This window comes from Vicia villosa, linkage group LG5, assembly GCF_029867415.1.
Source record: "Vicia villosa cultivar HV-30 ecotype Madison, WI linkage group LG5, Vvil1.0, whole genome shotgun sequence".
In the NCBI taxonomy this organism is placed as follows: Eukaryota; Viridiplantae; Streptophyta; class Magnoliopsida; order Fabales; family Fabaceae; genus Vicia; species Vicia villosa.
The window spans coordinates 160,863,538-160,880,691 of NC_081184.1; the positions used below are offsets into that span (position 1 = coordinate 160,863,538).

Here is a 17,154-nt window from a genome sequence, read left to right on the forward strand (position 1 = left end):
GAGATTAGGGATGGAGCGACCATTTATTTATTTTCACTTTCTTTTTCCCTCGTCACTAAAACAAAAAATATTTCTTATAAAAAACAAAAGTATTATAAGTTATTTAAAGAGCTTAAAATAAAATAAATTAAGCTATAAAAAAATATTATAAATTATTATATTTTTTACATCTTTATTTCTTTTGTTATATGAGACGTAAAAGTAATTTCCTAAAATAAAAAAAAAAGAGAAAGAAAGAGATTGACAAAATAAAGACATTTTACTAATTAAAACCCTAAAAAAAAAAAAAAACCAGCACCTTGTATCTGACATCAGAACACAACTTGGAGCCGAACTGAACTCATTTGACCGGAGAAAGCATCGGAGTCGATCGTCGGCCGCCATAAACAGCGAGAAACTCGTCCAGGTATTCATTTTTTCTTCATATTTTCCTCTCCCTCTCCCGTAGTCCGCACGATGGCGCAATTTGCGGCGGCGATAGCGCCCATTGCAAAACGTAACAACTTACAGAAAATCGTATCACAGCGGAGCTCCTCTCTGCACCACAATCGCACGCTAAATTTGCGAAAATAACAGATCTATTGCATTGTCGTGGTTACACTCCATGCTTATCTTATTTAGCACCAGATCTGTTGCATTGTAGCGATTACCTTTCAATTGATGCTTCGATTTTGTTTTCTCTCATAGCAAATGCGTAATGCCGACTCTAATTTGATTTTTGTTTTGAATTAATGAAGACCTGATGGGAAAAGATAACCAATTATCTGCTATGGAAGTTGATGATCCGAAATCAACCAGTTCTGATCAGATACTTCCCAAATTCTCTATTAATGGTTTGTGTTTTCCTTCGTTCTACAATGCAGTTTATTTTACTAATAGAAAAATGATTCATTGTTCAGTAGTTAAACTTTGATGGTGGGTGTAATTTAAGGTTTTAATTTTGGAATTTACAGTGCTGCAGCTTTTGAAATCAGCACAAATGCAGCATGGTTTGCGCCATGGAGATTACACTCGCTATCGGTATGTATTTTATAGCTGTCCGTACGGGAATTTCGCATCCCTAACAAATTGTTCATGGGAGAGATAGAGAGACACACATTGTAGTAGTTTTACCGCAACTGAACTGTACCAGCGACAATGACTGAGACATGTTTCTGGATGCCGTGGTTAACGGTTTATCCTTTATAATTTGTAATTCAAGACATCAAGTCTTCTGGCATTGTGGACTAATCATTCACTTTGTGTGATCACTACAGCTTATGAAATTTTTTGATTTAAACTGCTTCTTTAGTTTATATTATGTTTAGATATCCATAGACTGATAATATATGTGCAATATATGTGCACGTTCAACTATCCATAGTTAGGTAATATATGTGCTTTTCCCCTCAACACTGTAGGAGGTATTGCACAGCTCGGTTGAGGAGGTTGTATAAGTCTTTGAAGTTTACCCATGGTCGCGGCAAGTATGCGAAAAGAACCTTAACTGAGGCTAATGTCACAGAAGTAAGGTATGCTCTGTTTATTGTATCTCTCTTCTCTGCTACACGTTCTGAAACTTTATATTAGTTTCAATTGACTGTTAGGTTTACTGTCTAGTACATTACTATCAAATTATTTCTGGGTTCAGTCCCCAAAATAAATAATTTCTGGGTTCACTTAAGTGTTACAGTGATTATAGCTATATAGTAGTGGCTAGGGCTAATGATTCCACAAATGTGTGCGTTACAATTACAATCTCTAGAAATTGAAGCATTAGAGGCGAGACAGTTATAAGCATGGGTGGACCGCGGCAATGGTATTACGATTACAGTCCATGTAATAGCGGTACCTAAGAAAATGAAATCCATGCGGCAGTGACTCTTACCCCTGTCCTGTGTAGATCGTTAAGAGTCTTGAGTCCCGCATTGGATGAGGTAAGGGGCCGTTTGTTTTGGTTTTTTTTAAAATGATTTTTATAGTGTTACATAATTTTGTATAAAAAATTTTTACAAAGAAACTTTTCATAAAAGCTTCAAATGAAATTTTGGTTTGAATAGTTATTATTAAAATGTAATTTCAGATATTTCAAATTTTTTGAATTTTTTTTTGGATATTAAAATTTCAAAAAATCACTCAATTTTGAAGCTATTTTAAGTAGCTTTTCATAAAAATCACTTTTGAGATGCATTTTTTTTGAAAAATTTGCGATTTTGACGATGTTTTGATCTTCAATAATGTATGTTTATGTTATAGGAGGTCAAAATTAGTCTTTCAAATTAGAAAAAATTAATATAAAAAAACTTGTAATATTTTGAACAACGGTTTTATAAAATCCATGTTTTTTAAAGCTAAAACAAACATGCCCAAGATCTAACAATATGTTTATAAGTGGTGGTGGTGGATAAACTGGTGTTGTAAAGATGAATGATGCCCAATATAAAAATCTAATATGGTATCAGGGTCTATTCAAGATCATTTGAGCCACCCGCTATATGGTCACTGCTGTCAGACCACCTGCATCATGCTCCAGATGTCTTAGTCCTTGGCGTGCAAATGATATAAAGTCTGACAACGTATTTATAAGTGTTGGGTAATCCTCATGTTACAACCGGTTTTACTAGGATGAATTAGGCCGAATATAAAAATTTAATTTTGACAAACAAGTAGATCCACTCCTATCTATCACCCTCCCCAAGGTTCTCTCTCTGCCTTCCACATTCACTACCCATTTTCCAACAAACATCATGATACTGCTTTTTGTGATAAGCATTTTTAGGCCAGGTTTTCAATGAAGAGTTTAAGTGGATTGGTGGTTGTTAAATCTTTTTGTTGAGTAATAATTTTGACTGTTCTTGCTCTTGAACCACTTTCAAGCTGTCTTTCTTAGCATTTCTATCACGCACTTATCATACATGTCATTATCTAAACCTGAAGTTTCCTGCCTTGATATGAAAACCATCTTTTAGACCTTGCTTTGTCTTCTTTCCTCATTTTAAAAAAATGTTTTTGCTATATTTGTGAATTAATTTTTATATTTTCATATTTCTTGCAATTTTTCAAATTATCTATCATGTTTAACATCGGAGGTTACTTTTCATTTCAGGTTTCTTCATGTGATTCTCTATTCGGCAGAAAGAGCTTGGAGTCATGCCATGGAGAAAAGGCAGCTTCCGAACGGACCAAATGCGTCTCAACGTATCTATCTGATTGGTAGGCTGCGGAAGGCAGTAAAGTGGGCCACTCTGTTTTCACAATTGTGTGCGTTAAAGGCAGATTCTAGAACATCTTTGGAAGCTGAGGTGAGTCTTTTAATCAGTATTGCAAGAAAGGCACGTGGTAACCAATAACCATTATTTACATCAAATGGTTTATTGTTGATTTAATGATTTTCTTTTTGCATTCTATTTCCCACCCTCTCTTTTGGTAGTCGTAGAAGATCAATTAGCATTTCAAATGTCTATAGCTCTTTTAATATACATAATCAAATAACTTTATTGTTATTTTTAAGGCTTTTTAGAGTTATTGTTGAATCTGTTCCTTTCTGAAATAATGTGATATAGAGCATCACATGTTATGAAACCTTAAAAAAAATCTGTGATGAAGTAACATATAATAATATTGAAATCATGTTGTATCATTTTAGAATAAATAAGAAAGTTGATAGGTTTTACTTCAATATATTGATTTCAAATGATCATATATTAACAGAAACTATTCACCGCAGAAAGGGTGTCATACTATCCATAATTTTTTCGCATAATTGAAAGATTTGGAATAATTTAAAATTTCAAAGCATTCCGGAGACCATATTAAATCCTAAAACAAAGTCTATTTCTAGGAATTCAAATGTATTTCTTTTTTCCATCAAGATTCAGTGTTTTTTTTAGTGGTTGGTTTGAAAATTATCTGTATATCCTATTCTGCTTTTTTAATAATTATTTATCCATTTTAGGAGTTCTTAGTTTTCAAAATACAAAAGCGTTGATAGTTTACTCTTTTTACTTTTATATATATATATATATATATATATATATATATATATATATATATATATATATATATATATATATATATATATATATATATATATATATATATATTATTGCCGATGAAGAATGGAAATGCTTCTCTTACATTCGTTCACTGATTTTCAGGCTTATGAGTCCTATATGAAGGGGAGTTTGTTGTTTGAGCAAGACCAGAATTGGGATGTGGCTTTAAAGCACTTCAAAAGTGCTAGGTACATATACTATCTTTCCTTGATTTATACTCACTGCCTTCAAAAAGGATGAAATAATTATCTTTGAAAAAAGAAAAAAAATGAAGGAACAAGCTTATGCTTGGTCGGATGAGAACTTTTTGAAGAATTCAAATCGTTGCCTTATTTGTGACAAATATTTGTTAATTGTATAATCTAGCATATTAGCTTTTGTGATGCTTCTGCCATTTTTGCTACCCGATTGAGTTTCTAACCATGTCCGTGTTTTATAGGGCTGTATACGAGGAATTAGGGAAATATGGAGATCTGGATAACCAAGTTTTGTGTCGTGAGCGGGTTGAGGAACTAGAACCTAGTATCAGATACTGCCTTCATAAAATTGGCCAGTCAAATCTACAAACCTCTGAACTATTAAACATTGGTGATATGGAAGGTCCTGCATTAGACCTTTTTAAAGCTAAACTAGAGGTTGGTACAGATTTCATTTGTATAAATTATTTGAGAAAAAGGGAAAACGGGTATTGTGATAGACATATCTTTTCAAATAAGTATATTCTAATATTTTTTTATGAGAACTTGTTACATTTAGGTGGAATTTCATTTTCATGTTTATTCAATAGAGAGGACACAATCATGCACAGATAAGACAATCTTTTTAAAGTTAATAAACTCTTAAATAGCCTATTTCCATACTCAAGAACTCCTAATGTTTCAAAATCTGAAAAAAAGCGAATTCAAGTTGATGCTTGGTTCCTTATGTTTTGCTGATATGGTTAATCCAATAACACATTATTCTGCTTCCCAGCATTAGAGCCCCTTGTAAAAAATTGTGTAATTTATCATATTAATATCATGTGCAGTAGTCCCTTTTGCTAATGTTTTTAAATATTTTGTTTTACATTTTTCCATGTAAGAGTCTTAATCAGTTCTATAACTTGAATCAATTGCCTGTTATTTTGAGAGATAACATACTGCTTGTATCAGGCTGCCATGGCTGAGGCAAGATCTCAACAAGCTGCTTCCATGACAGAATTTAATTGGCTTGGCCATAGATTTCCAATATCAAATGCCAAAACAAGGGTTGCCATTTTGAAAGGTTGGTACCTTCTCGTAAATTTTAGACAGCTAGTAAGTTGAAAAATTAAATTATCTATTGACTAAACTTAAAAAAGATCTACTTAACCTTGCCTTTGCCCCACATGCATGTAACAGTTGAGCCATTTAAAATAGTCGTATCCCACTATTGAGACACTTGTGAGTTACATGACACGTGTACGAGTGTCGGACACCGCGACATGTCTAATTTAGATGTGCCCGTGCTTCATAGGTTAATTCATGTGGATATCTGAGCCAATGGGAACTAATTCTTTTTAGAACTTACCTCTTGAATTTGTTGCAATTGATTTTCCTTGGCTTCTTACTTACGTAGTCAAAATTTTATTGCAATTGATTTTCCTTGGCTTCTTACTTGCGTAGTCAAAATTTTATTGGAAGTGGAATTTTTGGCAGCAGTTGCATACAGATTTTTTTTAGTTTGTTTCATGAAGGTGTATTTATGAATACAAACATGCTATTTAGTATCAAAAGGGGTATTGTTACTCTTAAGAATTGTGGTTGGGCCTAACTCAACCTTACAAAACCTTGTAAGGTGAGGATTGTTCCCGCTTATAAACACATGTTCAAGCTATATTATATCCGATGTGGAACTCAACACAGCCCCTCATGCTCAAGATTGAACATCTGGAGCTTGGATATAAATGGTGGGTGAACTGCTTATGGAAACCTGATAGCAGGTGGCTTAACGGATTTTTAAACAAGTCTCTGATACCATCTTAAGAATTGTGGTTGGGCCTAACTCAACCTTACAAAATCGACTTGTAAGGCGAGAATTTCCCCCACTTACAAAATCGACTTGTAAGGCGATGAAGGACTCTTAACCGTCACTGGAGCTCAAACACTCTTATTTGTACACACAAAACACAATCCCTTATGTTTGTGATTCATGAATTACAGAGTATCACCCTGCATTTATTTTTCTTTTTGGGATTTTTTTTCTTAAAATTGTATTTGGTTGTGATTTAGCATATTTTAGCACGCTGACTTTTCTTTTTTAATATAGTTTACCTTTGCTTAACTATATGAAGTAATGTTTCTATCTGAATAATTTTATCAGCCCAGGAGCTGGAGAAAGATATACACGGTCCCTTGGCAGAAAATATTTCCGCAGACAAAAGACTGGTTATTTTTGACAAAATCTTTTCCGCTTACCATGATGCTAGAGGATATATTCGGGCTGATTTGGTATTGCAAATTACTTGACTTCTCACTGTTAATTGTGAATCAATAACAAAATATATTTATTTGTTAAGCTGATATTTTTATGCTCTTTGCTGTTGTAATTCTGTATAAGACACTAGTTTTCTTTGTCAATTTTTATTTTTGTGCATTTTAGGCCACTGCAGGAAGTGCAGAAAGTGTGAAAGATGATTTGAATGGTCTTGATAAGGCTGTTAGTGCTGTCTTGGGAGAAAGAACCATTGAGCGCAACCTCTTGTTGGTCAAGATTGCAAAAAGTAAACTTGCAAAGCGTAATGATGATAAAAATGAAAAAGTCACCAAACCTGAAGAGCTTGTTCGCTTATATGATCTCTTGCTACAGGTTGATATCCATGTTTTGTTTGTGAACTTGCATTAATTGAACACATTTCTGTGTAAAGATCCTCTAAGTAGTTTCCTTTTTTCTTTTCTGTAATGTTAGCTCTTCAAATGGAATGACAATTTATTTGGATAATGTATTTGGCAGAATACATCTGATCTATCTGATCTAGTCAGCTCTGGAAGGGACCAAAAGTCAGAAGAAGTTAGCTTTGCTGAAGAGTGTTCTTTCAAAAGTTTGGCTTTTCGAGCAGAAAGGTTTGCTTTCTGTGATCAAATATTTTTCTTCCTGATCTTAGAGATATTCTGTCAGGAACCCAAGAATTGGATTTCTTTTCTTAGAGATATCCTTTTAGGAAACCAAGAATTGGAATCCAAAGAAAGAACACTCTTTCTAATGAATTAGGAAATAGCATGAGAGTGAGCTCTCCTCAAGGGTTTCCCCTTCATAATAGAGTTGTAACTATTCACAAATTATTGCAATATTCAATGATATCAGCTCTACATTGTATTCTCCTATTTATACAAATAGCCATATATCAATCTCAACTAACTTACAAACTAACTAACTTCTGTAACAACCCTTAACTACTTTAACTACTCTAACTAACCATTATTCTACATCCTAATAATACACCCCTCCTCGAAACAACCTTGTCCTCAAGGTTGAGATCTACTATATTCTTCTTTTAGGTGTAGTACTTTGATAACATGCATTTATTTCCCTTTTCTCTTAAACATACATACTGTTTATTCGTGCAACTTGGATCCCACGATTGTAGAGAATAAGTACTGGCACCATTGTGAATTATATCCCTTTCTAGGATGATGCCACCTGGATCTCATTGATGGAAATACAAAGATCCATTCACCACTTTCTTCTCTGTTGCCGTCCTCACGGTTAACCTGTCAATTATTCTACACGCTATTATATGCCCCACCTCAGACAGAAATAAAGCCACCTTAATTGTGATGACTTTGCCCACTTTCCCTATAATAGGTGTCAGAATAATTGAGAGGCTGCAATCTGGCGGCTCTGGCAAAGGCAGTGGTTTGAACTCAACGTTCTTCACCACCATCTCCAAATTCTGATCTTGATATTTTGCTAACGAAAAATTAGTTATTTGAGTAGCCACTGCATGTGGCCCGATATCGTCCATTTCTTAGGGAATTGACCTGCTAAGAACCTGGATGTCTGAAGGAATTGATGACGGTGGTGAAATCAGATTGCTTAGAGTATTAAGAAAGAGTTGCAATTTCCCCCCTTCTAACTCTTACCACTGATAAATACTCTGAAAATGCCACATTATCACTAACCTTCTTGTCACTCTTCATATCACCAAGAATCTAATCACTGTCCATTTCTTGCTTCTTCTCTAGTATCTCCACCAATTTACCTCACTTTTTCTAGGAGGTTTTTTCTCTCCCTTTGCACTTCTTGCTTCAAGGTTGAAAATCCCTCAATAACACAGTTATCATTGCTTGTTCTGAATCTCTAGATCATATTTGAAGAGAACGACGCCCATTTTGAACTCGGATCCTCTTGTCATTTGTCACCAAGAACTAAACCAACACACGGCTTCTCCCTCCATGATCATGAAAGCCCATCGCAATTGATTGAACTCATCAATTCCCTGCACCCCAAAAATCTTTTCCGCCCTTGCAAGCCAGCCAATGGGGTTTCCCCCTCACTATAGAGTTGCTACTCTATTCACAAATGAATACAATATTCAATGATATCAACTCTACATTGTATTCTCCTATTTATACAAAACCCTATAACAACCTCAACTAACTAGCAAACTAACTAACTTCTATAACAACCCATAACTACGTTAACTACTCTAACTAACCACTATGCTACATCCTAACATATCCCTTCTTAAGTTATTTGCTTCCTAACTGCACCGTCGCATGCATGCACACACCCCTTGTTATTTTTAGCTTTCTCTGGAAACCAGTTTTTTCTTAATTTTCTTCTGTACAACTAAAGCATGTATACTGATAGGCACTAAATAAAGTTAATCAGAACATGCCATAGATATATACAGACATTTGAGTCCCCCACTGTTAGTTATTTATTTTCATCTTTTAACATATAATTATAGGGCAAACCTAGTATGTAAAGCTCCCATAACGATGAAGTTCAGGGAAAGGTCAAACCCAGTATGTCATCTCTTATCAGGCTAATAGAACTGGGAATAAATATTAAAGTGGGTTGTTTGTCAGTTTGCTGCAGTATATGCAAATACTATCTTTATTGTTTGGTTAATGCCTTGATGTTTGCGAAAGCAAGATTAAGTTTTTGTCCCCTCTTATAGGTCCCCAAGGAAGGGGCAATTGAATAGTAGGTGGTGATTACTGTGCTGCTGGCAGCACAGCCAAATCTGTATCTGGTCTTTAAAGAGATGTTGCCACCTGAACTAACGATGCATTATGACTTATGCGCAGGTGCTTTTATGTTGCAAAATCGTACAGTGTGGCTGGAAAGAGGGCCGAAGCATATGCTTTGTACTGCCGTGCTCGCACTTTAGCTGAAGATGCCTTAAGAAAGCTTCAAAAATTAGATGGCAATAATAAGGTAATTAATTATGTTTTAAGACCAGATACTAGCACTACTATTTGTGGTGATAATTTTTCAACTTTTGATTTTGGTCTAGTTTGCACCCTGAAATTTGTTTTGTTTCATAGTCCATTTTAGCTTCCATCATAACTTGGAAACATTTTTAGTCCCTGAAGTTGAGTGAAATAAATTGTTGTTGACTGGAATAAACTAAACAAAGGCCTTTTATATTATGATCTCCCTCAACGAGGCGTAGATCCAAAGATGGTAACTTATTGGGCCAGACTGATCAAAGGAGATCATTGTACAATTATATTCATTCTAACTTCACTCTAAGAACTTTAGGGTTTGCATAGTGTTTTCAAGCTCTAGAGTTAATTCTTTCACTTAATTTAATCGTAATTGAGAATATGGTTGAAATTTTTTGTTGGGTATATGATAATTGTTTTAGACTTGTATTTATTAATTCGTACATCAAACCTCATGTCTGATTTGATCGCTATTGTATTTCTTCTGATTCATACTTCTTTTGCTTTTCGGCTTGGTAGACTGTGATGAAAGAATTAGAGGTCTTGTGCAATGAAGCTCGCTCCAACAGTTGTATAGAACATGCATTGGGGATCATGGAAGAGAAAAAGACTCAAGAGAATATCTCCGAAGGAATCTCAAATATATCATTGACCGGAGCTGAGCGGGTACATAAATTTCTACTTCTCATTTGATCCTTTGTTTTAGTGTCTTGCATAATTATAAAGAAAGTTGTGACTTTTGACTCTGTTGAATTTGTCTTATCTATGTAGACAACCGTAGCATTTGCACGAACATCAATCGATATATTCTGACATGTACTCCTCTCTGTTTCAGTTGGAGAAGTTCCTATTAGAGAAACTTGATGTTTATGAGTCTGCTGTTGGTGATTCAAATGTGAAATCTGCACCGCGCATTGCACCCTTCCCCCCAGCTTTCCAGGCAATTGCCCGTAACCCTATTGTGCTGGACCTGGCGTATAACACTATCGAATTCCCAGATATTGATCACAGGATGAAGAAGGACAAAAGAGCAAAGGGCGGCTTTATAAGTAGAATATTTGGATGAGTATATTTGATATGGTGTTTGGCAACTTAAAATGAAAATTTCTTGAAAACCGATCACATGATTTCCTTTGTTGAAAATTGTTTCTAATTATGAGATGATAGAGTTTTTGACTGGTCTAGATTATCAGAAATTTACAACAGAGAGATTGTATTTAGTCACCAATTTTGATTTTGTTACAACAATATAGATTTTGCTTAAACAATAAAAGTTAACTGCCGTTGTATTTACTAAAAAAAAACCTATTTTTTTCTTCAGAGAATTACTATAGTTTTTCATAAATTGTATTTGATCGTTGGTTTTGATTGAGTTACCAATATATGTTCATCACATGATTTTGTAAGTGCTATTTATTATTATTGGACTAGGGATAGCATGAGAATGAATATACGAATATGTTTTTCAACTTAGCTAGAAATTGGTTAGAAAAGGACTAAATATCTTTTTTTTCAGTTCCGAATTTCAATCTTCAAAAGGTTCATTTTGGTCTTTTAATTTTAAAAAAAAATCATATTGCTCATGTATTATGTTAAGCTTTTTTGTCTAATCAACGATGAATTTAGTGATTATTTTTTTGATTTTTTCGTCAATAATTAGATACAAAGGACTAACATGTACATTTTGAAGAGATAAGGAAGCGTTGTGAACTTATTATGAACTTTTTTAAGTTATGAACCCCAAGAAAAACAAAACGAAGCAGCTTTGTCATGTTGTATATTTTTCATGCTTGATTGAAGTAGTGTTGTATATTGAAAGTTTGGAACTATGAACTAATGAATGCACACAAAATAGGTTGGATGTAACATTTAAGGTCAAACAAAAAGCCTTAAGAGAATGGATAGTCAGCTACTTATTAATTCATTCATTGTTGGTTTTGGTCCCCAGCCGGAAAAAAGGAAGACAAGAGGAGTTCATGGATCATACTTGTTGTTATTTTATGTTATTGTTAAGTCTGACCAAGAAAAGACCATTGTTGTTTAGTTCAAAATAGAAGATAATAAGTTCGGTGAAAAGAACTTTGAAAGGATTAGAAACAGAACCTTTTGAAAGCTCCAACACCATCTCCATCAGCAACAGCTCATCATACAAAAATAGAAGTTTTTTTGTTTGTTTTTGTTTTTGTGATAAATAAATACTCCTATATCATAACTAGTTGTGGGAGTATTGATTTTCAAATCACAACTTATAAGAATCAGTTATTTGCATGCTTTGACCTCACTTGCACGCTTTCGAGGAAACTTCTCAGAAGGTCACTCATCCCAATACTACTCCAAGTCAAGCACGCTTAACTGTGGAGTTCTTACGGAACGGGCTCCCAAAAAGAAGATGCATCTTGTTGGTATAGGTAGTACCTATCAATCCTTATAAGCTTTCCTTCAACCATGCAGTCCCATACCTGAACGGCTTTAGGATCCCTCTCATTCCGATGTGGCGACCACCCTAGCCCCAATTGGCCCCAGGTGTTCCATGCGGTGCAACCACCCCTCGCCTTCTTCGGCCTCGGGTGTTACAGTCACTATTTTCCCTTGGAATGTCATTGCATCGTATCCAAAAATTTCACATTGTTTGTACTTCACCGTTATCAAATTTCTAGGTAGTACATTGGTAGAAGATGGTTCAACATTAATTTGTTTCTCTTCTTTTTTGGTCTACTTAGATTTAGGCCAAAATTAATTGGTTTCAACCAAAATTAATTTCTTTAAGATGTTTTGCGGAATTGTTTAAAATTGTGCAAAATATTCACTCAATTACGACGCCTCCAGGATAAAACAACTCGATTCTATACTGTACGATTATTTCCTGCACATTAGATAATCGATCTAGAAATACATCTTATGATGATAAAAAGACCAATCGAATATGATATAAAAATCAATCATAGTATCTAATATATAAGCCAATCATAGTAGTTTCTCGAACAATGAAAAATTCATATAATTCTCCAAAGAGAAATAAAAAATGATCATTTGGCCACTCAAAATTATTTTTTCAAACAATAAGAAATTTAAGTAATTCTCTAAAGAGAATCTAAAAATTAATATTTATAATTTCTCAACTCAAACGAGGAGAAATTAAAATAATTCTCTAAAGAGAATTCAAGAGAATACTCGAAAAATTCAACAAATAGAAAGAAAGAGAGAGAAGTTGACGCTTCGACAATTCGAAAGACTCAATAGAAGTTTTTGTTGTGTTTTGGAATGAAAGTAATAATTTTCTTATATAATGAATTAAGCTAGCTAAACTATCTTACCTCAGCAATGTTGAACTAAGGAGTTTTTTCAACTAACACACAATGTGAGACTTGAATTAAGGAACTTTATCAAATTCATCTCCTATATTGGAATATTGACATAATGTTCCAACAATCCCCTACTTGAATTTAAAAAAGTGTTTCAGAAGTAACGTCAAATATTTTTAAGATTGTGCATAACCAAATGTGTCTACGACTTGAACCTTTGCGTAACAAGTAGGATTCTGATTCAACAAGAGTGACACAATTGTCTTGAACTCTATCTTAGACATCAAACCCGCACCTAACCTTTTATTAAGGTGTATTCTAATAGTTCGTGCTTTAATAGCCCTGCATGTGTATTCCAGTTAGTGAAGGCTCTAGGAATTCTGCCTCAAAATTCCATAGAAACCAACCTAAGTTTCACAATCACATAAGCGAGTCTATCAAGAGTACTCCTATAGTCTAGGTACTCCCTCATACATAGTATATACCCCAATAAAAGCTTATATTATCTCATTCTCTTACTGCTTCAGGATTCATGCTTTACTTATTTATATTAACATGATTACCTCATATTACTCACAACTTGTTATTATCCATTGTACCTATTTCTTGGGATCTCCAATCATTTAGTTCGGGTTACCATCACGATCAACTCATTTCTCTATAGACTTATGTCTCATCTTTTTGGATGTATTATGAACTTTCTTTCTAGCTTATCCTCACATCAAATGATCTGCTAAGTTTTCATCAAAGTGTATAAGATCCACTATTACAGCTCCTTTAGATATACAATCTCTAACAGTGTTGTTCCCACTTCTAATTTGACGTCTTTTACCATACAATAACAATTCTCAATTTTCACAATAGGTTTCAACCACAAAGGGATCTAAACTAGCTAGCATCTTAACCAACTTGCTTTTTCACTAGCTGTAACTAATGCTATCATCTCAGACTTCATCATGGGCTGAGCCAATATAGTATGTTTCTTTGATTTCTAAGATACACAACTTCTATAGCTATACTAAATATTGATTTGGAATTATCTAATAAGGTATTCCAATATGCATCACCGTATCATTTAAACACAATAGAAAATCTATGATACTGTAAACCGAGATTCATAGTCCTTTAAAGGCACCATATGACTCGCTCAATGGCTTGCCAATGCTCATTGCTCGGTCTACTAGCAAACCTACACAACAATATTACAATATATGCAATGTCGGGTCTAGTACAATAGTGACATACCTAAGATTGTCAATGATGCTCGTATATTATATTGTCTGGAACTGTTACTAGTGTTCTTAAAAAATTACACACTTGGATCATATGGTGTGCACTCAGGTTTACAGTTAAAGTAATTACATTTTTTTAAAACCTTCTCCACATAATGAAATTGGTTCAAAGAAATTCCATTTTTTTATCTAGTGATCTTGATTCTAAGAATCTCACTCGCTTCTCTGAGATCTTTCATGTCAAAGTTGTTTCACAATAATAATTTCACACCATTAACTACATGAAGGTTTGAATCAAATATGAGTAAGTCATTTACATAGAAAAATATGATAGTGCAAATTCAATTCTTAGATTTGTAATAAACACATTTGATTTCATTAAGTTATCAAACTTCTCATGCCATTGTTTTGGAGTTTGTTTTAGACCATGCAAAGACTTATCTAACTTACGAACCTTATTTTCTTACCCATGAATTACAAACCCTTTCGGTTGGTCCATATAGATTTCTTCTTCTAAGTCACGATTTAAAAAAACTGTTTTAAAATCTATTTGGTATACCACTAAGTTATAAGTACAAGCTAGTGAAATCAGTACCCTAATGGATATAATTAGAGCGTCTGGTGAAAAAGTATTGAATAAATCTATACTTTCTCTTTGCCTAAACCCTTTTTTCTACAAGGCGTGCCTTGTACTTATCAATTGTTCCACCAGGTTTTATTTTATTTTCAAAATCCATTTACAACTGATTGATTTGCAACCAGGAAGCAAGTCTACTAAGTGCCAACTTCTGTTATATTTTAGAGAATCCATCTCATCGTTAATAGCTTCTTGCCATAAATTTGCATTCAGATATGACAAGGCTTCTTAAATATTTGTTGGATATTCTTCTACAGTATAAGATGCATAATCCGGCCCATAGTTTTTAACAACTCTTACTCTTTTACTTTGTCAAAGTTTCGTTTCTACTTCGTCGTTGCTTTATGTGCTTCTTATCACATAAATGTGATTCGATTTAGTGCCCCACTATTTCTCAATTTGAAAGGAAATTTTTCTTTATAGCTACATACTTCGATTCTATGATCACTTTAGAATTTAGGTCATAACACTTATATGCCTTACTGTTTGCTGCATACCCAATGAATATACATTCACAGACTTTATTAGCGAGTTTAACTCTCTTCGAATATAGAATTTTGACATAAGCTAGACAACCTCAAGTTCTAAAGTAAGACAAGTTTAGTTGTCTTTTCTTCAATATCTCATAAGAAGAGATATTATTTTTAGATTTATGAACTCTATTTAGGATATAACAAACAACCAATAAAATTTCCCCCTCCAATGAGGAGCAACACTAGAATTCAACATAATTGCAACAACTAGTTGAGTAAGAGTTCAATTCTTTCTTTCTGCTTTACCATTCATTTCAGGAGAGTATGATGCAGTCATTTTATGTGTAATTTCATGTCGTTTATAAAATTGATTAAATAAACCACAATCATACTCAATTCCCTTATCCTTATGAAATCTCTTAATCTTCTTCCTAAATTAATTTTCAATTTCATTCACATAAGCCTTAAACATATCAAGCCCCTCACTTTCATTCACATAAGCCTTAAACATATCAAGCCCCTCACTTTCATTCTTACAAAATTGATTTTCAATTTCATTCATAAAAATCTTAAACATATCAATTTCATTAAAAAAAAACATCATTCTAAGTGATTGTGTACAAATCTACCCTAATAAACTAACTAAAGCATGCCTTATTTAAAAGAAAATCAAAACCACAATTCTTTATAATTTTAGAAGTATACATGACATCCTCTAAGATTAAAATCTTTTTGGAGATGGATTTCAGCTCCATAAATAACCTATTATAATGCTAAGCATGGATCACCCATCCCCACATCATTTAGCCATAGATAACTTGTACTAATGCAAACATTAACCACACACATCTGACAAGAAGAGAATTTTCTACCAAAACAATAACAAGTGTATAAAACGAAATATCTTAAACAAATTTTAGGATTCTCATTTGTCCAAGACAATGAAGCACCATGAGTGTACGCGTTTGAGGAACTAGAATGCAATATATCAATGGTGATTGAAACTTGAAACACAATTAGTGAAAATGATAGCAACTTAGGGTTGAGCTTCAAATATTTAAAACTTAAAGGATGTACTTTGTTATTCAGTTTGAAACTTAAGGCAAACTTTGTTGTTTTTCCTTCCTCTAAAACAGATTTAAAACTTAAAATTTATTATTTTTTTAATTTGTTTTGATACATATTCTAAAAACAAAAATGACATCATATAAAATGATCGAATTAACACATTTCACATAATCTATTTTTTTGCCACGAACTAATAAATTTCTTGATATTAGAAAATAAAAATAAAGAAAATAATAAAAAAATAAATTTATTAATTTGTTAATTATTGTAGATTTTGGAGGGAAACTTTGTGGGAGAAGTTATAGGATTATAGAATAGTATAAAAATAAATAAATAAATAAATTTATTAATTATCGTAAATTTTGGAGGAAAATTTTGTGGGAGACGTTATAAGATTATAGAATAGTATAGATGGATAGATAGATAGATATTATTATTATTATTATTATTATTATTATTATTATTATTATTATTATTATTATTATTATTGTTTATTATATTATTAATTATTGAAGATTATTGTTATAATTATTATTATTTATTAAGATTATTCTTATTATTATTATTTATTAATTTATTAATTATTGTAGATTTTGGAGGGATTGTGGGAGAAGTTATAGGATTATAGAATAGTATAGATTTATTAAGATTATTCTTATTATTATTATTTATTAATTTATTAATTATTGTAGATTTTGGAGGGATTGTGGGAGAAGTTATAGGATTATAGAATAGTATAGATAGATAGATATAGATAGATAGATAGATAGATAAATTAATATATTTGATCTATAATTTGAGAAAAATATTTATACACTAAATTTTATACCGTCAATTAATCACAATCTTGTATCAGAATAAATCATACTTTATTTTATTTTTTTTAAGGGAAATGCTAACGAGTGCCCCAGGGGCACTGGTTAAGAGTTTAAAAAAGGAATGTTTTGTTAAATATACTTGTAATTAATACATTAAAAATAGAAATAATTGACTT

General features: G+C 32.9%; 1 protein-coding gene across 1 annotated transcript; it reads left to right on the forward strand.

The window, feature by feature from the left end:
* The first annotated feature begins 246 nt into the window (after positions 1-246).
* Positions 247-10,632, forward strand: LOC131603574 (uncharacterized). The gene is made up of 14 exons (XM_058875934.1): positions 247-406; positions 738-833; positions 954-1,020; positions 1,401-1,511; positions 3,086-3,281; positions 4,137-4,222; positions 4,474-4,669; positions 5,186-5,297; positions 6,375-6,502; positions 6,654-6,860; positions 7,005-7,114; positions 9,308-9,437; positions 9,968-10,114; positions 10,284-10,632. The coding sequence occupies exons 2-14, from the start codon at positions 743-745 to the stop codon at positions 10,512-10,514; spliced, it is 1,812 nt and encodes a 603-aa protein (XP_058731917.1). The 5' UTR covers positions 247-406; positions 738-742; the 3' UTR covers positions 10,515-10,632.
* The last annotated feature ends 6,522 nt before the right edge of the window (positions 10,633-17,154 follow it).